We start from the raw sequence: 27406 nt of genomic DNA on the forward strand, positions 1-27406 counted from the left end.
GTGAAGCTTTCAACCACATTTTAGCACAATCCAATTCACTCTCTCTTCTTTTCTTTTTCAGTCCATTTTTCTTTCTATCCACACTCTCTTCTAAAACATCAACTACTATCTTCCACACTTCAACTCTCAACTTCCCTTCTACTCCATACTTTTTCTTCCACTTCGGCATATATTGCATACAATTAAGAAATCTACTCGCCATGTACTTCTCATCTCCGTCAAGAGGTAGACATTTACCGTTTTTATTTCCCATCTTAATTCTAGTAGTTTTAGGTTTTACAATCTCTTTGTCTCAAAAATATTATTATTATTATTATTACTATTATTACTTATTTATTTCTTTGAGGATCCTCAATGCAGGTTTAAATTGACCTTTCAACAAATTACTAGCCTGTATTATTGCCGTGGATCAATGCTAGAACTGCTTTTTTGTCAATTTATCCTACCAGTCACACTCTCAACCACACAAACTCAAGCGCTTTTTATTTTTAGGCCTATTCAGGATGGGTATAAAACCCTTCCAAACAGCTTAGAAAAACGGACAAAAAAAGAATCTACGCCCTTCTTCAATTAGGAAAAAGAAGCTCTTTTTTTTTTTTTTTTTCTTAGCCCGTTTCTTCAGCTGGGACTAGAATCCCAACTGTTTCATGGCTTGGAAAAACCAAAGCCGCATTCTCATAGCTTGGACAAACCAAAGCCGTATCTCATCTCATAGCCCGGACAAACCAAAGCCGTATTCTCATAGCTCGGACAAACCAAAGCCGTATCTTTAGCGCTTTAACTTACTTGTCCCCTGGTTCGTTGCACCGCCGGATCCCGTCAATCCACCTCTGTCAGACGAAGGCAGACCTAAGATGCTGGCCCAGCGAAGAATTCTCTTCCCAGGACTTTCTTTTCCAGGTCCTCCTAATGGACGCTGGCTTGTCGACAATGCAGCACGTCCTCCTTCACCGGTCAGATGGTGGGTATGAGGATCCCGGGTTTCGGCACCAAAATGTTAGAGTTGTGCACACTCCAACTTATTTTGCAAGAACCAAACAGGAGACAAGTAAGTCCTCTTAAGCACCTGCAGGTGGAGACTTCATTCGATCATCGGTGTTCAGACAGCGACGAATGGACTCTCCACCTGCAGGTGCTTAAGAGGACTTACTTGTCTCCTGTTTGGTTCTTGCAAAATAAGTTGGAGTGTGCACAACTCTAACAACCTGCACAAATGTTGATGGGTAGAGTCCTGCGCAGCACACTTCCATGTTCCAGTGCTGTGCTGAAACAGTCAGCCCCACAGCATGTTCTCAAAAAGTTGCAGGACTTGCAGTCCCGACAAAAGCAACACTACGACCAGCGTGCAAAGCTACTGCCAGTGTTGATTCCAGGAGACACGGTACACATGCAGACACAACGCGGCTGGAAGCCTGCGGTTGTCATCAGGCAGCGAGATGAACCACGCTCCTACACTGTATAGACACCGGCAGGGAGGACACAAAGGAGGAACAGGCGACATCTGAGAAAGGTACACCCAAGCCTGTTCAGAGACTCTCATCCTGATGAACATTTGGACTCTGAGTTACAACATTCTCAGACTACTGCAACAGTGGACTCACCACCACTGGAGCCGTTACCACACAACCTTTCTCCTGTGTCTGTGAACAGCACACCCACATGCTATACCAGGAGTGGGAGAGCAGTTAGGCGCCCTGCCAGGTACACTGATTGACATGAAGTGATGTTGTTACTCAGTGTTAAAAAAAAAAAAAAAAGACAAAAGATGGCGAAACTAAGGGGTGGATGATGTGTTTATCTTGAAATGTTATAAAATGTTATAAGTTCGAAGAGAAAGTAAAAAAAAGAAAGGTCAACATGATTCGCCAAACGATAAGGTTAACAGAAAAGATTGTTGAAAGCCATTTGGTTTATTGAAACATGCTTTGTTTATAATTGAAATATGCATGTTGAAATTTTGATCAGTGTTGATACTAAAGAGTTAAGGTAACTGATGGATAAGCTACTTCTCAGTTGGAAAAGAGGGATGAAGGTAGATTGGATCGAGCACTCAGTGCTCGACTGTGTTTGTCTGTCAGTACTGGAGGTTCAGTGATCATGTGGTGAGGTCTGTGTGTAGTCGTGACGGAGCACCCAGTAAAGATCGGCTCGTACTGCATCCTTGCCTCCGTGTGTTATTGTTTGAGCGATCAATAAGCAACCCACTATAAGTGACAGCACTACAATAGTTCATCAGAGCATAAAGCTACAGCAACTTACATGTTACAGTGGTACAGCAGTCACGATGTAAGTGGGTCTCCTAATAAGAGAAATGAATGATCACATATGTCTAACCTTTAGGACAATGTCGTATTGCTCCAAATGTTGGTTTACATTACAGGTCCGTTTTCGCGTTAGCACGATCGCGAATTAGCATCTTTCTACTAACTAGTTAGCCTGCCCAGTCCTTCTTGTTAACATGTTACACGCACACACGTAGGATATTTATATTTTCAATATTTATACAAAATGTTCTGTTATTTATACTACTAATGTATTATTTACATGTTTGAAACAATTATTTAATGTTCTAATAATAAAATATGCACTTAAATTGTTTCATATACATTTATTGACACACAAAAAATGTACAGATGAGCGGGTGACCCTACTTCGCGGATTTCACTTATCGCGGGTGGTTTTTGGAACCAATTATCTGCGATAAACGAGGAGGTACTGTATCATCATTGGTAGCTTGGTCATCTTCTTTCTCTTCAGTAGTCTTAGCTTGCTTTCTCCTTCATCGACTTACTTGGCGTTGACGGCGTGGAGCTTGGTCCGCGTTTTGCCTGCGTTGTCACATCCATTGAATAATAGTCATGTTCGTTTTCCTTCGTTATTCCTGGCATTTTAGGTCTTGTAGAGGCTAGATGTTTTAATGTTGCTGGTTTAATATCTTGTGTGTGTCCATCGTTTTACTTTGAGTTGAGTAAAGTAAGGTCAAACAATAGAATTTTACAGTTTTTTAGCGAGCTTCCAAAAAAATGCAGTGACTACTCCGCCATCTTCCCAGCCTCCCCGGTCCATAAACGTTATGTTAATAAAAGGTATGGGTCCACAAATAACCATCTCTTTCCTGAACATCCTTTTTGTGTATACATGCGGCTTATATGTGAAAAAAAAAAATCCCTCTAATTTTAGCTGATACGGCATATAATCAGGTGCGTTTTATAATCTGGAAAATCCGGTATGCATTTGACAGATACGGAAAAATTATTTTAAATATTACAGGACAAAAATAATGTTTAATTTGAGATTTTATTGTGAAACAATAACAACCTTTTAAAGTTTTCATGCAAGCATTACATTCAGTCCACTAAATAATGATACCAACACGCAAACCGTAGATAGATCTATAGCTAAGAACATTTCGATTACAAAAAAGCATATGGACTTGTGTTTAAAAGCCATGAGAATTCTTTATATTAAGGTTGCTGGGTGGTGCGTTGGTAAATATTATTCCCACAAACACATGTGATCCCCACAAAGGATGTTGAATAACTCTACAGCAACCCAGGTCTTCAATGTGAAAGCCAAGAAGACGGTACCTGTCGTCTGTCTCAAACAATGTCTTGTTTGTGTAAGGTCCAAAAAACTAGGGAGGAAAAAAAAGCGAGTGAATTAAATGAAAGAGGGAAATTACATACACAAGAAAACTCATGTTATGCTCAGAAAGTATACATGCTTAAGTGTTATTAAACTGGTATGCCATTCAGCAAAACTGTCAAACCAACCAAGGATGGATGCAACTTGAAATCTTTGTATTATTTAAACAGTTTTTAGTTAGACAGGGAAAATTATTTTACCTGCTTTACAGTAATCCCTCGCTACTGCGCGGTTTACCTATCGCAAGCTTGGTCCACCGCAGATTTTTTTTAAACAATTATTGCAGATAGATTCTGATTTTTTGTTGTTGTCTCACACACACACATATTCACACCGTCATACGCAATAAAGCACACAAGACAGGCAACAAGACAGGCATGTCCACCCCTACACCCAATGCGTCGTGGCATTTTGCGGCACTTGCAGCTTGGAGATCAGGGCTTTGTCTGCCCATATGACTGGCCAATGGGAACTTGTTGATCTGTGTCCTAGCAGCTGATTAGCTTAGCAGTTCTAACGACACTTTATCTCAGCCTCCTGCACTTTATTCACTCCGTCTGTGTGAACATATTGGCAGCACCTCAGACTTGTACTTCATTACACACAAGCGAGCTCACGCACGCCCGCCCGCCCGCCCGCCCGCCCGCCCGCCCGCGCGCGCGCGCGCGCGCACACACACACACACACACACACACACATCCTTGTTAACCTCCCTCTGCAGGACCCAACTTAATTTACCGAGTTCTGGGGTCCACCCTTTCTAGTGGTCCAAGAACTATGAAAAAAATCAGGCAACTCCCAAAAAAAATCTTGTTACTAAAAATCACTTTCAATAAACACAATTTGAAACTTTTTTTTTCATGTCAGTTTTTCAGTCATATCTGGGGCCTGTTTCTAACATTCCGGCTTTGCGGGGTCCACCTTTACACACATGAGATTTTTAGTCAGTTATGGGGATCGCTTTTAATATTTCAACCTTAAGAGGTCTACCTATACACACATTATTTTTTTAGCCAGTTATGGAGCTTGCTGTTAAGATTTAAGACTTGTTAGGTCTGCCTTTATAAAGAGGATCTATCAAGTTCAACCCCAACCCTAATCTAACCCAAACATGCATTTGTGTGGACTTAATCATTTGAGAAAACCTAAAAATTTTGTTAGTGTTATTAATACTTTCATCTGGCTAAATATACTAGATATACATTGAAATGTGCATTCTAAAATACATTCTGAAGTCTTTATTCAGATTCTGGTCCATTTTCCTTGGTCACAGTCTTAATATTCTTCAATTTGTTCAGTCATATTGGTACATTTTAAAATATTTAAATTCTGCATTTTAGCTAACTATAAAGTACACAGGATTTACAAGTAATAATTGTCGAGTCAAAATTTTAAATGGACACATTACAAATGTAGCCAATGAATAAAGGAACTTATTTAATCTAACATTTACGAACAGGAGAAGTGGAGCATAAAAAAAATCACAAACAAATAGTGAACAAATGGTGAAACAGGACCAGCCATGTGTTTCTATCTCTGTTAAGGGAAGCTGTTTCACTCATATTTTCTCCTCATGGTGGTTATTCTCTTTTTGACAAAGTACTTAACAGCGCGGTGCTTGTGGTTCTGCAGCAATGCATCTCTCGCAGTCAAGCTTACCAGGAACCTGATTTGTCAATATATACTTCCTTGAATGTTTATTTACTGCAGCACATTCCTCTGGGGTCCAGCTTCTTTTCACAACTTTTCCGTTACCTAAGGGCATAGGAAGAGCACTTTTTAGTTTACAACTTAATTAGAACAAAATTGCATAAAGAATACATTCACTTTATGTACAATTATCCGACAATATAATTCAAATGAGATATTTTATAACGTCAACTATCTTTGTCAACAGTGATGAGCCTACAATAGACATAAGTAAATCAGTTAATATCTGAGATATTAATCCGGTCATTTAAGTTGCTAGGTGGTCTTCAGTGTCAGCTGTTTTGATATTAACAAAATTAAAAATAGATGCACAAAAGGGTAACATTAGAATGCCCCCAGTTTTGGTGGTGGGGGAAAGAGGTCTCTCATTTTCTTGATTACTTTTAAGCAGTTTTGCATTTGACCAGAATGTCACTGCTGGTAGATGAAGCAATTCCTGGACCCTACAGAGGTTGCACAGGCAGTCAAACTCCACCATGGCAGCACATTGGGATGCACCATTTCTCTGACAAAACCATTAAGAACAGATACAAGTTGTTGCAAAATCAGGGAAAATAAAAAATAAAAATCAGAGAAAAACTTTTTTCAGACAGTGTTTTACATGTATGGGGAATTTGCTTTGATAACGTGCTACACATGGACAAACAAAGATGATAAAAGTAAATTTGGAAATATATAATGTGTAAAAAATTAAATGCAAGCTGTGTAAGAATGGTATCTGCCTTGGTGTGACAATGTGTGAATTTGCATATTCACTAATAGGTTAATCTAGAGCAATTTTTCTTTCTCTCTTTTGAGGTAAATGTGTCATGTATACATTACCTCTATTTAAAAATAGATGTAAACAAACATCTCACATATAATCAAGGTTAGCAATGACCTGTAACTCACATGAGAAAGGATGGGTCAATTTTCATTTTATGACAAAATTCAAAAGTTTAGACCTTACATGTCTAAGAAAAAAAGTCAAGTGGTGTTTAATATATCTTGCTTGGGTCATCTAAATCTTAGTAAGCAGCATATGTGAGGATAATTAGATACTGATACAGTAGTAACAATTGGGCAATTTAAAAGCAACTGTGATAAAGTTATATATTGAAAAGGATTACTCTAAACTCACCTCCCTTTTTGGCAGACTTTTCATTACTTGGGCCACGAGATGCGGAGGTACAAGAGGTCACTTCTATCACTTCTGGGATCAGCCCATCTGAAATGATGATTTTTAAGTACAGAAAAAAACCACAGTATAGCAATATTCTAAAACAAAAATTAACTGCACCTGTATAAGAATGCTTGGTCAAATTTAATATACTCTTGTTTTGAGCAGATTGATTTGCAGAGGTACAGAGCAGTCCTTTTGGGAATCATTGTCAGTATCATCACTGTCTGAGTAGTCCACTTTGAGAAACTCCTTTGATAATTGATAGCTCTATGGAGGGAATTAAAAGAAATGTGTTGTTAGTTTCTGCAAGCTACTCTTATATGCTGTATTAATATAAAGACTAGAATTTCTTTGCTCAAAATAATTAAAATTTCTGTCCAATATCTTAACTGGTAGACGACCGGTGCTGTACACATCCTCTGAAATATGCCAAAACCTTATATCACAGGAAATTTTACATATAAAACATGGAAAAGGCTCCAAAATTTACAACAAAGAAGCCACAAGAAACCATATTTCAGAAATCTGTTATGTGTGTGTGAATGATTGGCTTGGTTGGAATAACCATGACAACCTTAGATCCATACGGAGGGCCCCACAAGTAGCCATCAGAAATCTGTTATGTGTGTGTGAATGATTGGCTTGGTTGGACACCCATGGGCGCATGTTTCAACAATCCATCTATAGGTGTGTGTGCCACTGGTTCGTTTGGGCTCTATGAGGAGAACCACTAAAACCGTGTGATCCAATGGTTGGCTGAATGCTGTTTAAGGTACCTTCTGACTAAAGAACAGCTTTCCAACTAAAAGCTGTAAACTAAGAGAACAAGAAAAGGTCTACAAAGTTTATTTCTTACAACAAAGTCGCACTGAATGTTACCCGTTGGCTGGCATCTTGTTTGATGTTATCATCAGGGTCAGAGTCCTGCCAAGTTCTGGCTGGTTCAGGCAGCGCACCGTCAACAGGAGCCTGAGAGCCTGTCACCTGGAATTAAAACCACAAATAACTTACCAACATCATACAGACACCACAAATGACAGACTCAAGACCTGTATAGTTAAATCATGTGAAGTTAGTCCCCGAAACCAAACAAGCTTTTCTAACTAAAGTGTTCCAGTCAGTTCTGGATGTCTAATCAGGTCCTATAACAGCATCTTTATGGATGTAGTGGAGCATCCTTCAGCATGACACTTTAGCCGTTTAGCTGTTGAGGATGTGTGGAACTATAGCTGTAATATAATCAGCCTCCATAATGTCCATAACCAAAATATGATCTAAAAACATGAGACAACCTTCGATCCATACGGAGGGCCCCACAAGTAGCCATCAGAAATCTGTTATTATGTGAGTGTGAATGATTGGCTTGGTTGGAATAACCAAGACAACTTTAGATCCATACGGAGGGCCCCACAAGTAGCCATCACAAATCTGTTATGTGTGTGTGAATGATTGGCTTGGTTGGACACCCATGGGCGCATGTTTCAACAATCCATCTATAGGTGTGTGTGCCACTGGTTCGTTTGGGCTCTATGAGGAGAACCACTAAAACCGTGTGATCCAATGGTTGGCTGAATGCTGTTTAAGGTACCTTCTGACTAAAGAACAGCTTTCCAACTAAAAGCTGTAAACTAAGAGAACAAGAAAAGGTCTACAAAGTTTATTTCTTACAACAAAGTCTAACTGAATGTTACCTGTTGGCTGGCATCTTGTTTGATGTTATCATCAGGGTCAGAGTCCTGCCAAGTTCTGGCTGATTCAGGCAGCGCACCATAGACAGGAGCCTGAGAGCCTGTCACCTGGAATTAAAACCACAAATAACTTACCAACATCATACAGACACCACAAATGACAGACTCAAGACCTGTATAGTTAAATCATGTGAAGTTAGTCCCCAAAACCAAACAAGCTTTTCTAACTAAAGTGTTCCAGTCAGTTCTGGATGTCTAATCAGGTCCTATAACAGCATCTTTATGGATGTAGTGGAGCATCCTTGAGCATGACACTTTAGCCGTTTAACTGTTGAGGATGTGTGGAACTATAGCTGTAATATAATCAGCCTCCATAATGTCCATAACCAAAATATGATCTAAAAACATGAGACAACCTTCGATCCATACGGAGGGCCCCACAAGTAGCTATCAGAAATCTGTTATTATGTGTGTGTGAATGATTGGCTTGGTTGGAATAACCAAGACAACTTTAGATCCATACGGAGGGCCCCACAAGTAGCCATCAGAAATCTGTTATTATGTGTGTGTGAATGATTGGCTTGGTTGGAATAACCAAGACAACTTTCGATCCATGCGGAGGGCCCCACAAGTAGCCATCAGAAATCTTTTATGTGTGTGTGAATGATTGGCTTGGTTGGACACCCATGGGCGCATGTTTCAAATATCCATCTATAGGTGTGTGTGCCACTGGTTCGTTTGGGCTCTATGAGGAGAACCACTAAAACCGTGTGATCCAATGGTTGGCTGAATGCTGTTTAAGGTACCTTCTGACTAAAGAACAGCTTTCCAACTAAAAGCTGTAAACTAAGAGAACAAGAAAAGGTCTACAAAGTTTATTTCTTACAACAAAGTCTAACTGAATGTTACCTGTTGGCTGGCATCTTGTTTGATGTTATTATCAGGGTCAGAGTCCTGCCAAGTTCTGGCTGGTTCAGGCAGCGCACCATCAACGGGAGCCTGAGAGCCTGTCACCTGGAATTAAAACCACAAATAACTTACCAACATCATACAGACACCACAAATGACAGACTCAAGACCTGTATAGTTAAATCATGTGAAGTTAGTCCCCGAAACCAAACAAGCTTTTCTAACTAAAGTGTTACAGTCAGTTCTGGATGTCTAATCAGGTCCTATAACAGCATCTTTATGGATGTAGTGGAGCATCCTTGAGCATGACACTTTAGCCGTTTAACTGTTGAGGATGTGTGGAACTATAGCTGTAATATAATCAGCCTCCATAATGTCCATAACCAAAATATGATCTAAAAACATGAGACAACCTTCAATCAATACGGAGGGCCCCACAAGTAGCTTTCAGAAATCTGTTATTATGTGTGTGTGAATGATTGGCTTGGTTGGAATAACCAAGACAACTTTCGATCCATACGGAGGGCCCCACAAGTAGCCATGAGAAATCTGTTATTATGTGTGTGTGAATGATTGGCTTGGTTGGAATAACCAAGACAACTTTCGATCCATACGGAGGGCCCCACAAGTAGCCATCAGAAATCTGTTATGTGTGTGTGAATGATTGGCTTGGTTGGACACCCATGGGCGCATGTTTTAAATATCCATGTATAGGTGTGTGTGCCACTGGTTCGTTTGGGCTCTATGAGGAGAACCACTAAAACCGTGTGATCCAATGGTTGGCTGAATGCTGTTTAAGGTACCTTCTGACTAAAGAACAGCTTTCCAACTAAAAGCTGTAAACTAAGAGAACAAGAAAAGGTCTACAAAGTTTATTTCTTACAACAAAGTCTAACTGAATGTTACCTGTTGGCTGGCATCTTGTTTGATGTTATCATCAGGGTCAGAGTCCTGCCAAGTTCTGGCTGGTTCAGGCAGAGCACCGTCAACAGGAGCCTGAGAGCCTGTCACCTGGAATTAAAACCACAAATAACTTACCAACATCATACAGACACCACAAATGACAGACTCAAGACCTGTATAGTTAAATCATGTGAAGTTAGTCCCCAAAACCAAACAAGCTTTTCTAACTAAAGTGTTCCAGTCAGACCTGATGTCTAATCAGGTCCTATAACAGCATCTTTATGGATGTAGTGGAGCATCCTTCAGCATGACACTTTAGCCGTTTAGCTGTTGAGGATGTGTGGAACTATAGCTGTAATATAATCAGCCTCCATAATGTCCATAACCAAAATATGATCTAATAACCAAGACAACTTTCGATCCATACGGAGGGCCCCACAAGTAGCCATCAGAAATCTGTTATTGTGTGTGTGTGAATGATTGGCTTGGTTGGAATAACCAAGACAACTTTAGATCCATACGGAGGGCCCCACAAGTAGCCATCAGAAATCTGTTGTGTGTGTGAATGATTGGCTTGGTTGGACACCCATGGGCGCATGTTTTAACAATCCTTCTATAGGTGTGTGTGCCACTGGTTCGTTTGGGCTCTATGAGGAGAACCACTAAAACCGTGTGATCCAATGGTTGGCTGAATGCTGTTTAAGGTACCTTCTGACTAAAGAACAGCTTTCCAACTAAATGCTGTAAACTAAGAGAACAAGAAAAGGTCTACAAAGTTTATTTCTTACAACAAAGTCTAACTGAATGTTACCTGTTGGCTGGCATCTTGTTTGATGTTATCATCAGGGTCAGAGTCCTGCCAAGTTCTGGCTGGTTCAGGCAGCGCACCGTCAACAGGAGCCTGAGAGCCTGTCACCTGGAATTAAAACCACAAATAACTTACCAACATCATACAGACACCACAAATGACAGACTCAAGACCTGTATAGTTAAATCATGTGAAGTTAGTCCCCAAAACCAAACAAGCTTTTCTAACTAAAGTGTTCCAGTCAGCCCTGATGTCTAATCAGGTCCTATAACAGCATCTTTATGGATGTAGTGGAGCATCCTTCAGCATGACACTTTAGCCGTTTTGCTGTTGAGGATGTGTGGAACTATAGCTGTAATATAATCAGCCTCCATAATGTCCATAACCAAAATATGATCTAAAAACATGAGACAACCTTCGGTCAATACGGAGGGCCCCACAAGTAGCCGTCAGAAATCTGTTATTATGTGTGTGTGAATGATTGGCTTGGTTGGAATAACCAAGACAACTTTCGATCCATACGGAGGGCCCCACAAGTAGCCATGAGAAATCTGTTATGTGTGTGTGAATGATTGGCTTGGTTGAAATAACCAAGACAACTTTCGATCCATACGGAGGGCCCCACAAGTAGCCATCAGAAATCTGTTATGTGTGTGTGAATGATTGGCTTGGTTGGACACCCATGGGCGCATGTTTCAAATATCCATGTATAGGTGTGTGTGCCACTGGTTCGTTTGGGCTCTATGAGGAGAACCACTAAAACCGTGTGATCCAATGGTTGGCTGAATGCTGTTTAAGGTACCTTCTGACTAAAGAACAGCTTTCCAACTAAAAACTGTAAACTAAGAGAACAAGAAAAGGTCTACAAAGTTTATTTCTTACAACAAAGTCTAACTGAATGTTACCTGTTGGCTGGCATCTTGTTTGATGTTATCATCAGGGTCAGAGTCCTGCCAAGTTCTGGCTGGTTCAGGCAGAGCACCGTCAACAGGAGCCTGAGAGCCTGTCACCTGGAATTAAAACCACAAATAACTTACCAACATCATACAGACACCACAAATGACAGACTCAAGACCTGTATAGTTAAATCATGTGAAGTTAGTCCCCAAAACCAAACAAGCTTTTCTAACTAAAGTGTTCCAGTCAGACCTGATGTCTAATCAGGTCCTATAACAGCATCTTTATGGATGTAGTGGAGCATGCTTCAGCATGACACTTTAGCCGTTTAGCTGTTGAGGATGTGTGGAACTATAGCTGTAATATAATCAGCCTCCATAATGTCCATAACCAAAATATGATCTAAAAACATGAGGCAACCTTTGATCCATACGGAGGGCCCCACAAGTAGCCATCAGAAATCTGTTATTGTGTGTGTGTGAATGATTGGCTTGGTTGGAATAACCAAGACAACTTTAGATCCATATGGAGGGCCCCACAAGTAGCCATCAGAAATCTGTTATGTGTGTGTGTGAATGATTGGCTTGGTTGGACACCCATGGGCGCATGTTTCAACAATCCTTCTATAGGTGTGTGTGCCACTGGTTCGTTTGGGCTCTATGAGGAGAACCACTAAAACCGTGTGATCCAATGGTTGGCTGAATGCTGTTTAAGGTACCTTCTGACTAAAGAACAGCTTTCCAACTAAAAGCTGTAAACTAAGAGAACAAGAAAAGGTCTACAAAGTTTATTTCTTACAACAAAGTCTAACTGAATGTTACCTGTTGGCTGGCATCTTGTTTGATGTTATCATCAGGGTCAGAGTCCTGCCAAGTTCTGGCTGGTTCAGGCAGCGCACCGTCAACAGGAGCCTGAGAGCCTGTCACCTGGAATTAAAACCACAAATAACTTACCAACATCATACAGACACCACAAATGACAGACTCAAGACCTGTATAGTTAAATCATGTGAAGTTAGTCCCCAAAACCAAACAAGTTTTTCTAACTAAAGTGTTCCAGTCAGCCCTGATGTCTAATCAGGTCCTATAACAGCATCTTTATGGATGTAGTGGAGCATCCTTCAGCATGACACTTTAGCCGTTTTGCTGTTGAGGATGTGTGGAACTATAGCTGTAATATAATCAGCCTCCATAATGTCCATAACCAAAATATGATCTAAAAACATGAGACAACCTTCGGTCAATACGGAGGGCCCCACAAGTAGCTGTCAGAAATCTGTTATTATGTGTGTGTGAATGATTGGCTTGGTTGGAACAACCAAGACAACTTTCGATCCATACGGAGGGCCCCACAAGTAGCCATGAGAAATCTGTTATTATGTGTGTGTGAATGATTGGCTTGGTTGGAATAACCAAGACAACTTTCGATCCATACGGAGGACCCCACAAGTAGCCATCAGAAATCTGTTATTGTGTGTGTGTGAATGATTGGCTTGGTTGGAATAACCAAGACAACTTTAGATCCATACGGAGGGCCCCACAAGTAGCCATCAGAAATCTGTTATGTGTGTGTGAATGATTGGCTTGGTTGGACACCCATGGGCGCATGTTTCAACAATCCTTCTATAGGTGTGTGTGCCACTGGTTCGTTTGGGCTCTATGAGGAGAATCACTAAAACCATGTGATCCAATGGTTGGCTGAATGCTGTTTAAGGTACCTTCTGACTAAAGAACAGCTTTCCAACTAAAAGCTGTAAACTAAGAGAACAAGAAAAGGTCTACAAAGTTGATTTCTTACAACAAAGTCTAACTGAATGTTACCTGTTGGCTGGCATCTTGTTTGATGTTATCATCAGGGTCAGAGTCCTGCCAAGTTCTGGCTGGTTCAGGCAGAGCACCGTCAACAGGAGCCTGAGAGCCTGTCACCTGGAATTAAAACCACAAATAACTTACCAACATCATACAGACACCACAAATGACAGACTCAAGACCTGTATAGTTAAATCATGTGAAGTTAGTCCCCAAAACCAAACAAGCTTTTCTAACTAAAGTGTTCCAGTCAGACCTGATGTCTAATCAGGTCCTATAACAGCATCTTTATGGATGTAGTGGAGCATCCTTCAGCATGACACTTTAGCCGTTTAGCTGTTGAGGATGTGTGGAACTATAGCTGTAATATAATCAGCCTCCATAATGTCCATAACCAAAATATGATCTAAAAACATGAGGCAACCTTTGATCCATACGGAGGGCCCCACAAGTAGCCATCAGAAATCTGTTATTGTGTGTGTGTGAATGATTGGCTTGGTTGGAATAACCAAGACAACTTTAGATCCATACGGAGGGCCCCACAAGTAGCCATCAGAAATCTGTTATGTGTGTGTGAATGATTGGCTTGGTTGGACACCCATGGGCGCATGTTTCAACAATCCTTCTATAGGTGTGTGTGCCACTGGTTCGTTTGGGCTCTATGAGGAGAACCACTAAAACCGTGTGATCCAATGGTTGGCTGAATGCTGTTTAAGGTACCTTCTGACTAAAGAACAGCTTTCCAACTAAAAGCTGTAAACTAAGAGAACAAGAAAAGGTCTACAAAGTTTATTTCTTACAACAAAGTCTAACTGAATGTTACCTGTTGGCTGGCATCTTGTTTGATGTTATCATCAGGGTCAGAGTCCTGCCAAGTTCTGGCTGGTTCAGGCAGCGCACCATCAACAGGAGCCTGAGAGCCTGTCACCTGGAATTAAAACCACAAATAACTTACCAACATCATACAGACACCACAAATGACAGACTCAAGACCTGTATAGTTAAATCATGTGAAGTTAGTCCCCAAAACCAAACAAGCTTTTCTAACTAAAGTGTTCCAGTCAGACCTGATGTCTAATCAGGTCCTATAACAGCATCTTTATGGATGTAGTGGAGCATCCTTCAGCATGACACTTTAGTCGTTTTGCTGTTGAGGATGTGTGGAACTATAGCTGTAATATAATCAGCCTCCATAATGTCCATAACCAAAATATGATCTAAAAACATGAGACAACTTTCGATCCATACGGAGAGCCCCACAAGTAGCCATCAGAAATCTGTTATTGTGTGTGTGTGAATGATTGGCTTGGTTGGAATAACCAAGACAACTTTAGATCCATACGGAGGGCCCCACAAGTAGCCATCAGAAATCTGTTATGTGTGTGTGAATGATTGGCTTGGTTGGACACCCATGGGCGCATGTTTCAACAATCCTTCTATAGGTGTGTGTGCCACTGGTTCGTTTGGGCTCTATGAGGAGAACCACTAAAACCATGTGATCCAATGGTTGGCTGAATGCTGTTTAAGGTACCTTCTGACTAAAGAACAGCTTTCCAATTAAAAGCTGTAAACTAAGAGAACAAGAAAAGGTCTACAAAGTTTATTTCTTACAACAAAGTCTAACTGAATGTTACCTGTTGGCTGGCATCTTGTTTGATGTTATCATCAGGGCCAGAGTCCTGCCAAGTTCTGGCTGGTTCAGGCAGCGCACCGTCAACAGGAGCCTGAGAGCCTGTCACCTGGAATCAAAACCACAAATAACTTACCAACATCATACTGAGAGTAATTCAAATAAAAGAGACAAAAATCTTCCTTTTTTTAATAACAAATTAATATTCCAACTTGCATACTTGATCTTACTGACTTACTTTTTCACGCCATGGCCATTTAGAATCACCATAGTTGTAATTGATTTCAGTTCCCATTTCTATGTTTTTGATGGCAAAAAGGCACAAATGGGGCTCGTCATTTACTATTTTTTTCATGGTGCAGTTTGGAGACTTGTGGTTGTCATTCACTAATCTTCCAAGAGAGCCATCCTCTGTTGATGCATCAATACTAGGAAAGAAAAAACAGAAATCAAACATTTTGTATCATATAACTAGTTTTTTAGTAAAATAAAAGTTGGCTTACAGAAATAAAAACTTGCAACATTTTAAAAGAAAAGTTGAGAGGGAAACAATGTCTTTTTGAACATCATAGCACTAAATAAAAAAAATTGTTAATGCCACAATCCTGATGTGTTATTGAAATATTGCTTCTGAGTGACTCACTAATTTAGGGTATTTTATTCCAGTCTCTTTCTAGAGTTCATAATTATTGTATAGAAAATATTTGGATATACATACCACCAGTAATGATTCTGCCATTCAAAGAAAAGAGAAATGTACTCTCCTTTTCAGAGTACTTGCTTGTTTGGCATTTTTCTGCTGACAGAAGTTGACCCCTGTATTATAAGATGAACTCTCCTTGTTCAAAGTGCTGGGTAGCAAACACGCCTCTTCCTGCAAGGACATTTTATATAAAACCATTGGTTATGAGAAAATATTTCTTTAAGATACACCTTTAACCAAATAATTGTGGTGTTATCTTACAATTTTAATACTAAGTTCTCGCTTAGAAACAGAAATACAACAACCAATCTGAATTTGATTGTTTTTTGTGTTGTTTTATAAAATAAATAAATATATACTTAATGGATAAATGGTCTAAAAATGAGTTTATTACCTTTTTGATCATCAATAAATCTTTCCACTAGTCCAGGTTTGTCCTTTGAGGATTAAATGTAAAAGGCTGCTTCATCAGCAGGCTTTTTTCTTGCTTTCCTTTTGGACATTTCTGGCTCTAAAAAATAATTCAAAACATGGCAGAGAGAACTTTAACAAGCACTCTATATTAATTTTAAAAGATTTGTAATCATCCACTGTATAAAGACTGAAGGAATAAGCCTGGCCTGAGAACTAACAGAACAAGAGTGATTAAAGAAAGAATATTTTTCAGAAAATACTGATATATTAATGAAAATGTTTGTCGGTTTGAAGCTGAGCTTTGTTACTTTTAACTAGTCACAGTTCCAACCAGGTGCTGCATCCAAAGAAAAGTTATTTCAATAGTTTTACCAGTATAACTCGTTATACTTTTCAGGAGCTACCAACTCGTTTTTATTATGTTTGTGTTTGAAAAGTGAACGTAGCATCCTGATTAGCGGTAGCTAATTAGCCAATAAGCTAGTTTCCGGATAGTTTTATTTGCGTCAGAATGCTTGTGTTATTTAAAGAAAGCATTCTGATAGAAAACCACCGAGAAATACAGAAGACATGCAGATATATCATAACACTGAGCACACACGTGTTTGACGAGTTTTGAAGTGGTTTCGGCAATTACGGCCAGAGTCCGGTTCTGGGCTTAGCAATTATGAAACATTAGCACATCGAAATCATCCTGAATATAACACGGAGCAATTATACATTCTGTCGTTCTCTTTTACACCATTGTTTTTAAAACCACTGCAAGCTAAGATGAATAACAAGTTAAAAAGCCGGACTGTCTGAGGGGAAAACGTTACGCCATCCGAGTGACAATATACCGAATCCGAAGCCATAATCATTGCATATAAACCCCTCGGGGTCTGGACAAAAAGCATTTCTACATCAGTTTCTTGTACTTAGTATTTACATGCAGTTGATTTACTCACCGTGTATGTTGTGTTTCGTTATGAGCAGCGTGTCTTCGTCGCGGAGCAGTCTCAGTCTGGCGGCGTCACACGTGGCGAAGTGACGTTAAGCTGGTGGTTTTAGCCGCATGAAGCTAACACATGCAATACCTGCTGATTTAACTAATATGTAAACTGATGGTAAAGAATAAATTACTATTTATTTATACCTTTATTTTTATGTTTAGAACATGAAAAATGCACGAGATGCTGATTTAACTAATATGTAAACTGATGGTAAAGAATAAATTACTATTTATTTATACCTTTATTTTTATGTTTAGAACATGAAAAATGCACGAGACAGTTTTTAAAATAAGCCTAATAGAATGAGCGTATTTTTATAAAGCAAGTGTAATGAATATTAAATAACGTAGATAAATTGCAATTGTAATGCAGGAATTTTATGTTTACAGTATTATTTTAGCTGCTATGGTTACTAAAATAATAATTACCTGGTTTAAATCTACAGGAAATAGCATTTTATTTTCTTAATCAACACTCGGATCACGAGGTGCCCTGATTGGTTGAATCACACACACTTCCGGTAGTGTGTATACTTGCAATACCACTTGCCATGGTCGGGGGGCCGCTACTGAGCACACACACTTCACACACACAATTCTCAACATTGCGACCATGAGGGGTAAGTGAAAAAAATTCGTGAGGCATGTTGTTAGAGCATTTCAAGCTGTTTTAGAGTGGTTTCCCGAGTGGGGTCCATGATTTTGGACCCCACAACGACACAGGGCCCCACTTTGTTGGTGGGCTCCCTGTCTTCGGACCCCCCATACTAATAAAAACAAGTACACACACACACACACACACACACACACACACACACACACACACACACACACACACACACGTCTCTGCTCCTCGATCGCCAAGCAGAGTAGAGCTGAATGTGTGCTTGTCACTCCCGATTAGATTGTCCTGTTTGCACGTCAAATGCAGGAATCGAAGCACACAAGTGCACCCCTACACCATCAGCGACAACTCGATGCGACACGCGCCTCAGAGGTCTAGCGCGGACGGCGTGTGATGCCATAGGCCAGCAGGGCGAGAGCGGAGACGTGACACACTCACGCATGAAGGAAAAATGTACCGGCGTGCAGAAACAGTCGGGACAACGGCAGTAATGTGCTGGGCTGCCGGGGTGCGTCAGCCGGTCAGCACCGCAAGAGCGGAGTGGAGCCGTGACACATTCACAAGGGATGAGAATGGAAAATGTGAAAAAACAGTGAAAAGTAGCCGGGGGTCTGGGGGGCCGACCGGGGGTCTGGGAGACCGACCGGGGGTCTGGGGGAGCCGATGATAAATATATACCATATGTATTCTAATTAGCGCCCAGGGCTGTCCAACAGGGGGGTGGGCGATTAATAAAGAACACTTTTTGTCCGATCGCCAAGGGGCACTGAAATATATGTATATTTTCCTTATGCAGTATGCAATACCAGCATCTTACTGGTGTTCTTAACACTAGAACAGCGGCTGTTTGATCTACCTCTAACAGCGGGGTGGGACAATTGACGCTCCATCGATGCGACACGTTACCGTCGCACATCACGTTGCGCACGTCATGATATCGCGATCGTCTCGTTCGAGCGCACGCCCCGATAATGTAATTGTGTGAGGATATTGTAGCGGAGGGAAGAGTGTAATTGTATCAGAGTATATGGAGAAAAACAATTTAAAAGGGACATTCAACGTGCTGTCAAATCAGTCATATTTAAACTTGCGCAATGACGTCTGCATGCGGTCGCGGAGGAAAACGTAAGTTTTGGGGGAAATTTTTAGCAGCATGGGGGATAATTAGAGGTATCAATGTTTTGTATTTATGTCATCGCTACCACACTGGAAGATTATTAGAATAAAGTCAAAGTAAAAGTCAAAGTCTGCTTTATTGTCAATTTCTTCACATGCCAAGACACACAGAGATCGAAATTACGTTCCCACTATCCCACGGTGAAAAGACATAGTTCACAATGTACATAAAAGTAAACACAAGAAAAATAAACAAAGAAGGCACAATCAATGAACAAATAAGAGTGATGAATAAATAATAAATAAACAAATAACAATAAATAAGTACAGGACGCTACGCAGAAGGGGGAAGAGAGTTATGGGCGATAATTAGAATAAATACGGTATATATATATATATATACATTATATACATTATATATATATATATACAATATATATATATACACATGACTGTCTCAGAAGATTTGAATATTGTGATAAAGTTCTTTATTTTCTGTAATACAATTAAAAAAACAATAATGTCATACATTCTGGATTCATTACAAATCAATTGAAATATTGCAAGCCTTTTATTATTTTAATATTGCTGATTATGGCATACAGCTTAAGAAAATTCAAATATCCTATCTCAAAATATTAGAATATCATGCAAAAGTATACTAGTAGGGTTTTCAACTAATAACTTGAATTGTCTAATTCAGTGTTTCCCAACCACTGTGCCGCGGCACACTGGTGTGCCGTGAGAGACGTTCAGCTGTGCCGTGGGACTGTCCAATATTAATTAAGGAGCGCATTGTAAATAGGATCGCCAAACAACTGGTCAGTTCGCGCAAGGCCTGGTCAGCCACTTGCTAATCGTGCATGTGTGGAGAATCGGAGCATCTTGAGATTTCATATTGTGTCGATATGATTGTATTGCATCGGCACATTCAGTTTATGTGTGTGTTGCTGTGTGCTTTTGCTAACAGTGACAGACACTATGACGGTTGTGGTGCGTTTGTGGTCCGATGGAAATCAGAGAATGCAGTTCAACCGGAGAACCTGGATTGGTTATTTTTCACATACGTAAAATAAGCAGTCAAGTCGAGACTCCTTGACTGTGATAGCCACTCAGCTGCTGTCAGAACAGCAGAGCGTCTTTAAAAGTGACTTTGTTCTTATTGTTGCAATATTTATAGACCTAGTCTAAAACAGTAAACAAAATCACGTTGATTCTTTTATTTTAATCACAATCACTTTAAATAGTTTATTTCTTACACCGTCTAAAACCTTTTTAAAAAACTGTCACTTTTATTTAAAAAAAGGAATACAATTTAAAGAATATTTAGTATTTATTTCTATTAAATTATTCGACTCTCCATACATATATAGGAATAGGACTCTACGTGTTTCGTTGTAATATAACTGATTTTAATATAGGAGCTTAACAGATTTTTGTTGGCGGTGTGCAGCGAGATTTTTTTCCAATGAAAAGGTGTGCCATGAATGAAAACAGGTTGGGAAACACTGGTCTAATTAACTCAAAACACCTGCAGCCTTGAAAAACACTCAGCTTGGTTCAGTAAACTAAATCACAAGTATGGGGAAGACTGCTGATCTGACTCCTGTCCAGAGGACCATCATTGACACCCTCCATCAGGAGGGTAAGACACAAAAAGAAATTTCTCCAAGAGCAAGCTGTTCACAGAGTGCAGTTTCAAAGCACATCCACAAAAAGTTTGTTGGAAGGGGGAAATGTGGCAGGAAACGCTGCACAACCAAGAGAGATGACCGCAGCCTTAACAGCATTGTGAAGAAGAGTCGCTTCCAGAATTTGGGGTAGCTTCAAAGACAGTGGACTGAAGGTGGAGTCCAGGTATCAAATGCCACTGTTCACAGACGTGTCCGGGAATGGGCTATAATAGCCGTATTCCCATAGTCAAGCCACTTCTGAAGGGTCTGACTTGGGCTATGGAAAAGAAGCACGAGACAGTTGCAGAGTGGTCCAAAGTCCTCTTTTCAGACGAAAGCAAGTTTTGTATTTCATTTGGAAGTCAAGGCGCCAGATTCTGGAGAAAGGCTGGAGAGGAGCGAAATCCAAGTTGCTTGAAATCCAATGTGAAGTTCCCACAGTCAGCGATGGTTTGGGGAGCCATGTCAGCTGCTGGTGTTGGTCCACTGTGTTTCATCAAGTCCAGAGTAAATGCAGATTTTAGAGCACTACATGCTTCCGTCTGCTGAAAAGCTCTATGGAGATGATTTCATTTTCCAGCATGATCTGGCACCTGCCCACAGTGCCAAAACCACCAGTAAATGGTGTACTAACCATGGCATTACTGTCCTCAATTGGCCTGCCAATTTCCCTGACCTGAACCCCATAGAGAATTTGTGGGGTATTGTGAAGAAGAAGCTGAAAGACACCAGACCCAACAATGCAAATGAGCTAAAGTCAAAGTCAAAGTCAAAGTCAAAGTCAGCTTTATTGTCAATTTCTCCACATGCCAAAGACACACAAAGAAACCGAAATTTCGTTCCCCCCTATCCCACGGTGACAAGACATGGCTCACAACAGACAAACAAGTAAACAAGTATAACAAAAGCGTGCTGAATAAATAATGAATAAATAACACAACAATAAATAAATAAATAAGAGGAGCAGAAAAAAAAGGAGCAAGTGCGCGTACAGCAGACATTCCGCACGCTACGCAGAAGGGGGTAGCGAGTTCAGGGCCCTAACAGCCTGGAGAAAGAAGCTGTTGGCAAGTCTGGTGGTGCGGGAGCGCAGGCTCCTGTAACTCTTCCCAGAGGGCAGAAGGTCAAACAAAGAGTGAGCCGGGTGACTCACATCTCTGGCAATCGAGGTTGCCTTACGGGCGAGATGGGAGGTGTAAATGTCCTTCAGGGAGGGGAGCGAAGCACCAATAATCTCACCAGCCGTATTCACAATGCGCTGCAGGGCCTTCAAGTTCTGTTCAGTGCAGTTACCACCCCAGACAGCGATGCAACTGGTGAGGACGCTCTCAATGACATAACACCTCAGCAATGCCACAGGCTGATTGCCCCCATGCCATGCTGCATTTATGCAGTAATTCGCGCAAAAGGATTCCCAACCAAGTACTGAGTGCGTTAATGGACATTTTCAAATGTTTGATTTTGTTTTGCTGTTATAGTACTTTTTTTTATTTGGATATTATTAGGATATTTGAGTTGGGCATCAGTGAGCTCCTGTAAAGTCTGAGAAGCAACCTGGCGGCGTATGATGGACCGAAACATTATGTCCCAGAGGTGTTCTATCGGGTTTAGATCAGGTGATTGTGAGGGCCATTAAATTGTGTAAATTCCTTCATCCTCCAGATACTGTCTGCATACTCTTGCCACGTGAGGCCGAGCATTGTTGTGGATCAGGAGGAACCCAGGACCTACTGCACCAGCGTAGGGTCTGACCATGGGTGCAAGGATTTCATCCGGGTACCTAATGGCAGTCAGACTGCCGTCCTCTAGCCTATAGAGGTCTGTTCGTCCCTCCATGGAAATGCCTCCCCAGACCCACCACCGAACCGGTCATGCTGAATGATGTTGCAGGCAGCATAGCACTCTCCTTGGCTTCTCCAGACCCTTTCACGTCTATCCAGGGTAAACCTGCTCTCATCTGTGTAACGCACAGAGCGCCAGTGGCGGACTTGCTAATTCTGGTGTTCTATGGCAAATGCCTATCGATCTCCACGGTGGTGAGCAATGAGCACAGGGCACACTACAGGACGTTGTGCCCTGAGACCACTCTCGTGAAGTCTGTTTCTGACTGCTTGGGCAGAGACATTCAGACCAGTAGCCTGCTGGAGGTCCTTCTGTAGGGCTCGGGCAGTGCTCAACCTGTTCCTCCTTGCGCAAAGTAGCAGATATCGGTCCTCCTGATGGAATGAGGACCGTCTACGGCCCTGTCTCCTGGAATCTCCTCCATGCTCTGGAGATTGTACTGGGAGACACATCAAATCTTCTTGCAACAGCACGCATGGATGTGCCATCCTGGAGGAGTTGGACAATCTGAGCAACTTCAGGAGGGTTAAGAAATCACCTCATGCTACCAGTCGTGATAATGACTCTAGCTAAAGCCAACACTTGTGGAAAAACAGTTAAAAAAGATCAAGAGTGAGGAACATGAAATGGCCTCCACCTGCAAAACCAGTTCTGTTTTGGGGACCATCTTGTTGTTGCCCCTCTAGTGCACCTGTTGTTAATTCCATCAACACCAATGCAGATGAAACTGATTAACAACCCCTTCTGCCACCTACCTGACCAAAACCTTATCAGAAAAGTCTCATTGAATTCATGCCATACCCGGATAAAAAACTGTTCCTTTAATTTTTTGGAGCAGTGTATTTTGATCAATGTCATAATCCCGATTATTAATCACAATGATTTATTACCTACACTACTTACATAAAAACTAATATAATTGCACAATGGTTTTCAATGGTTTTCTAATCATCCATTAGCCTTCTAACACAATTAGCAAATGCAATAACCATTAGAACACTGGAGGGGTGGTTGCTGGAAATGGGCCTTTAAATACCTATGTAGAAGTTGCATTCTAAGCCTACAGCCTGCGAGTAAGCCAAAAATTGATAAAAACAAGGCAGACCTCAAACTTTCATCATCTTTTCCCAATAACATTAGTGAAACTTGGTACCCTACGTGCTAGATCAGTGGTTCTTAACGTTGTTTGAGGCACCGAACCCCACCAGTTTCATATGCGCATTCACCGAACCCCCAGTTAGTGAAGTTATTTTCTTTAAATTCAAGACATAGATATTTTTTACTGGTGCACAAAATGAGCCGTGCATGAACATCACCTTGTTCAAAGAACAAAACCAACCAGCATGAACTCACAACAAATTACATCCTGGCAAATCAGAATTTACATGATAAATCAGGTTTGTTTGGACCTCCTCAGTGGAGGCTCTGTCGAACCCCTGAGACCAACTCACCTAACCCCTAGGGTTCAATCGAACCCAGGTTAAGAACCACTGTGCTAGACCATTTAACGAATGAGCAGCAACAGGTAGTGAGGGAAATGCTCTGGGAAGATTGCAGGGCATTTGGTGAAGACGAAAATGATGTCGGCAGCATCTCTCCGCATTTACATTTCCCTTCATGATAATACACCAGTCCAAAAAACATACATTAGCGTCCCAAAACCCCTAAACCAGGAAGTAAAATCTTATCTATAGGATTTAATCAACCGGGGTTGGGTCACGAAATCAAAGCCCCTGTACTCTTCACCAATAGTGCGTGTAAGAAAGAAATCGGGAGAGCTTAGACTCCTTGTAGACTACCGCAAACTTAATCAGCACCTGACAGACACCCAATTCCCACGATACAAGACATGCTTGATACCCTGACGGGTAGTTTGTGGTTTACAGTGCTTGATCAGGGGTCACCCAAAGGGTTTTTGAATGAAGAAAGTCAGCCACTAACAGCATTCATCACGCCTTGAGGTCTATACCAATGGGTGCGGATCCCAATTGACCTTAGTTCTATCCTGGCCATATTTCAGAAAAGCATGTCTGTGGGGGTTGCGGGATGACATTTGCCTACCCTACCTTGATGAGAACTTAGTTCAGAGTAAGTCGTCAGGACCATGTTGAACACCTGAGGACAGTTTTGCAAAGGTACCAGAAGGACAGAGTCAAACTAAGTCCTAAGAAATGTGAACTAAGCCTAAAGTCAGGTTTATGGGCAGGGTTGTTTCGAAAGAAGGTCCACACATATCCGGGATTTGCCTCTGTTTTACTTTGGAACAGGCATCGTGGATGCACATCATTGAGTTGGTTGTCACCCGCTTGATATTTTCTGCCTTCTACATTGTAATTCCTCTTTCACTTTGTCTTATGCTCGCTGCTCCTTTTCCTTCGCCGCCAACCTCACGGAAATGTCAGCAATTCGACTGGGCCTAAAAATAAGGTGAGCGGAATATCTTCTTTTAATAGAAACACTTCAGCCTACTACCTCCAAGGGGTAGATTGTTGAAATTTCTGAGCACGAGGATTGGGATTTATGTTTTAGATGTACTGTAGTTACACAATATTGTGTGTTGCAGTAAATGCCAGAAAGAACAATTTTTATGTCTTTATGTAAAGAAGCCACAGGGGTGGAAAGAGTGTTTAAAAAATTATTTGTTCAAAAAGATACCTGTTCAAGTAGGTGTTTTTTTTGGATGAGTAATTCTTTTGTCAAATAGTCCCTTCCTGGGAAATGTTAAGGGGTGTAAGTGTTCAAAGATGATTGTCAAACAGCCCCTTTAGACGGTAAGAGTCTTTCTTCAAATAAGTGTGTTAGGGTTGAAAAAAATATCTTGATCGTATGATTATGTTGAAATTCAAGATTCAAGAATTTTTATTCGCCATGTTTGGGCGTGCCAAACAAGGAAATTGACTTCGGTACATCACAGCCTCTGTTCAACATTTAGGTGACTAATAACACTCAGGACGTGTGAAAAATGACAAATATTCTATGATCTTAAACTCCCAGGAGGGCAAGGATAAACTCAAAACTCCAACTAGGGGAAATGAGAAACCTTGAGAAGAGACCACAGATGGGAGGATCCCTCTTCCAGGATGACCAGGCTGCAATGGATGCAGAGAGGACACATAGTGCAAATAGTGTAGACAGTTCAAAAAGGGTGTGGGGAGCAGGATGTTATTGCACAGCAGTGACTGTAGAGTATATTGATTAACCAGTTGCTTCCCTGCTTGACCAGCTGCAGAGGAAAAAATCAAACTTCATCTGTTTCCCCCAACATCGTAAAACAAAGTGCTAAGACTTGACCAGATGCCGGGAATTCACCAAACCTGTCTACGCTCACCCCCACCCTGTTTTCTCTCAATAAATATGCCCTTACAAGAGGTCTAAGTCAGACTGCTTTCAAGCATCTCTGTGCTTGAAAAAGGGTGCTGATGGCATCTCCGCTTGCAAGCGTAAAATGGCCAAACTGTCTCACGTGTGATTCTTGCAAAGAAGTTAGAGCAGTGGTTCTTAACCTGGGTTCGATCGAACCCTAGGGGTTCGGTGAGTCGGCTTCAGGGGTTCGGCAGAGCTGGTATGTCATTGCCCCGCCCCCCCGTCCACGGATGGCCGAACACACCTGAATGTCGTGTAAATTCGCGATAACGCATATCTGAACTGGTCTTGCAAAGGCAACAGCAGAAGTCACACCGATTTGCTGGTACAGTGCCTTGTGAAAGTATTCGGCCCCCTTGAACCTTTCAACATTCCGCCATATTTCAGGCTTCAAACATAAAGATATAAAATTTTAATTTTTTGTCAAGAATCAACAACAAGTGGGACACAATCGTGAAGTGGAACGAAATTTATTGGATAATTTAAACTTTTTTAACAAAAGATGGCTAAAATTGATGGGATGATGGATGGAGCCAAATACAGGACCATTCTGGAAGAAAACCTGTTGGAGTCTGCAAAAGACCTGAGACTGGGACGGAGATTTATCTTCCAACAGGACAATGATCCAAAACATAAAGCCAAATCTACAATGGAATGGTTCACAAATAGACGTATCCAGTTGTTAGAATGGCCAAGTCAAAGTCCAGACCTGAATCCAATCGAGAATCTGTGGAAAGAGCTGAAGACTGCTGTTCACAAACGCTCTCCATCCAACCTCACTGAGCTCGAGCTGTTTTGCAAAGAAGAATGGGCGAGAATTCCAGTCTCTCGATGTGCAAAACTGATAGAGACATACCCCAAGCGACTTGCAGCTGTAATCGCAGCAAAAGGTGGCGCTACAAAGTATTAGCGCAAGGGGGCCGAATAATATTGCACGCCCCACTTTTCAGTTTTTTATTTGTTAAAAAAGTTTAAATTATCCAATAGATTTCGTTCCACTTCACGATTGTGTCCCACTTGTTGATTCTTGACAAAAAAAAATAATTTTATATCTTTATGTTTGAAGCCTGAAATGTGGCGAAATGTTGAAAGGTTCAAGGGGGCCGAATACTTTCGCAAGGCACTGTATGTCATCACCCCCCCCATAATATATGAATCATCATAAATACATGTTCAAGTGAGGATCTCTCCTGGTCCGCAAACACCTCGTCATTGGCAAAGAAAGCTCAGCGCCGCCTGTACGTCCTGCGGAAGCTCAGGCGTGCATGTGCTCCTCAGGCAGTCCTGTCTACATTCTACCATGGCACCATTGAGAGCGTCCTCACCAGTTGCATCGCTGTCTGGGGTGGTAACTGCACTGAACAGAACTTGAAGGCCCTGCAGCGCATAGTGAATACGGCTGGTAAGATTATTGGTGCTTCGCTCCCCTCCCTGAAGGACATTTACACCTCCCATCTCACCCGCAAGGCAACCTCGATTGCCAGAGATGTGAGTCACCCGGCTCACTCTTTGTTTGACC

At 41.2% G+C, this 27406-nt stretch overlaps 1 protein-coding gene and 1 long non-coding RNA gene across 10 annotated transcripts in view; both read right to left on the reverse strand.

The window, feature by feature from the left end:
- Nucleotides 1–3278: 3278 nt before the first annotated feature.
- Nucleotides 3279–27406, reverse strand: part of LOC137840518 (cobalamin trafficking protein CblD-like) — a 51662-nt gene continuing 27534 nt past the window's right edge. For 2 of the 6 annotated variants that reach the window (XM_068651590.1, XM_068651587.1), the window contains one exon: nucleotides 3279–3634. In XM_068651590.1, the coding sequence (XP_068507691.1) occupies nucleotides 3440–3634 (195 nt within the window). In that variant the 3' untranslated portion in view covers nucleotides 3279–3439. Of the gene's footprint in view, nucleotides 3635–15300; nucleotides 15589–15878; nucleotides 16035–16257; nucleotides 21401–21977; nucleotides 24166–27406 lie in introns of those variants that run through there. The other 4 variants (XM_068651591.1, XM_068651586.1, XM_068651589.1 and 1 more) reach the window with 4 other exon arrangements.
- On the reverse strand, nucleotides 4869–12558 carry LOC137840555 (uncharacterized). Of its 4 annotated transcripts, XR_011087296.1 has the most exons (7): nucleotides 12544–12558; nucleotides 11731–11835; nucleotides 10829–10933; nucleotides 10021–10125; nucleotides 6635–6784; nucleotides 6476–6562; nucleotides 4869–5400 (listed from the first exon to the last, which is right to left on the reverse strand). It is a non-coding gene; the product is annotated as an uncharacterized lncRNA (long non-coding RNA). The 4 variants fall into 4 exon arrangements; XR_011087293.1 differs by lacking the exons at nucleotides 10021–10125; nucleotides 10829–10933; nucleotides 11731–11835; nucleotides 12544–12558 and adding exons at nucleotides 7374–7501; nucleotides 8209–8294; XR_011087295.1 differs by lacking the exons at nucleotides 10021–10125; nucleotides 10829–10933; nucleotides 11731–11835; nucleotides 12544–12558 and adding exons at nucleotides 7397–7501; nucleotides 8209–8292.

Source organism: Syngnathus scovelli, chromosome 8 (assembly GCF_024217435.2).
Source record: "Syngnathus scovelli strain Florida chromosome 8, RoL_Ssco_1.2, whole genome shotgun sequence".
NCBI lineage: Eukaryota > Metazoa > Chordata > Actinopteri > Syngnathiformes > Syngnathidae > Syngnathus > Syngnathus scovelli.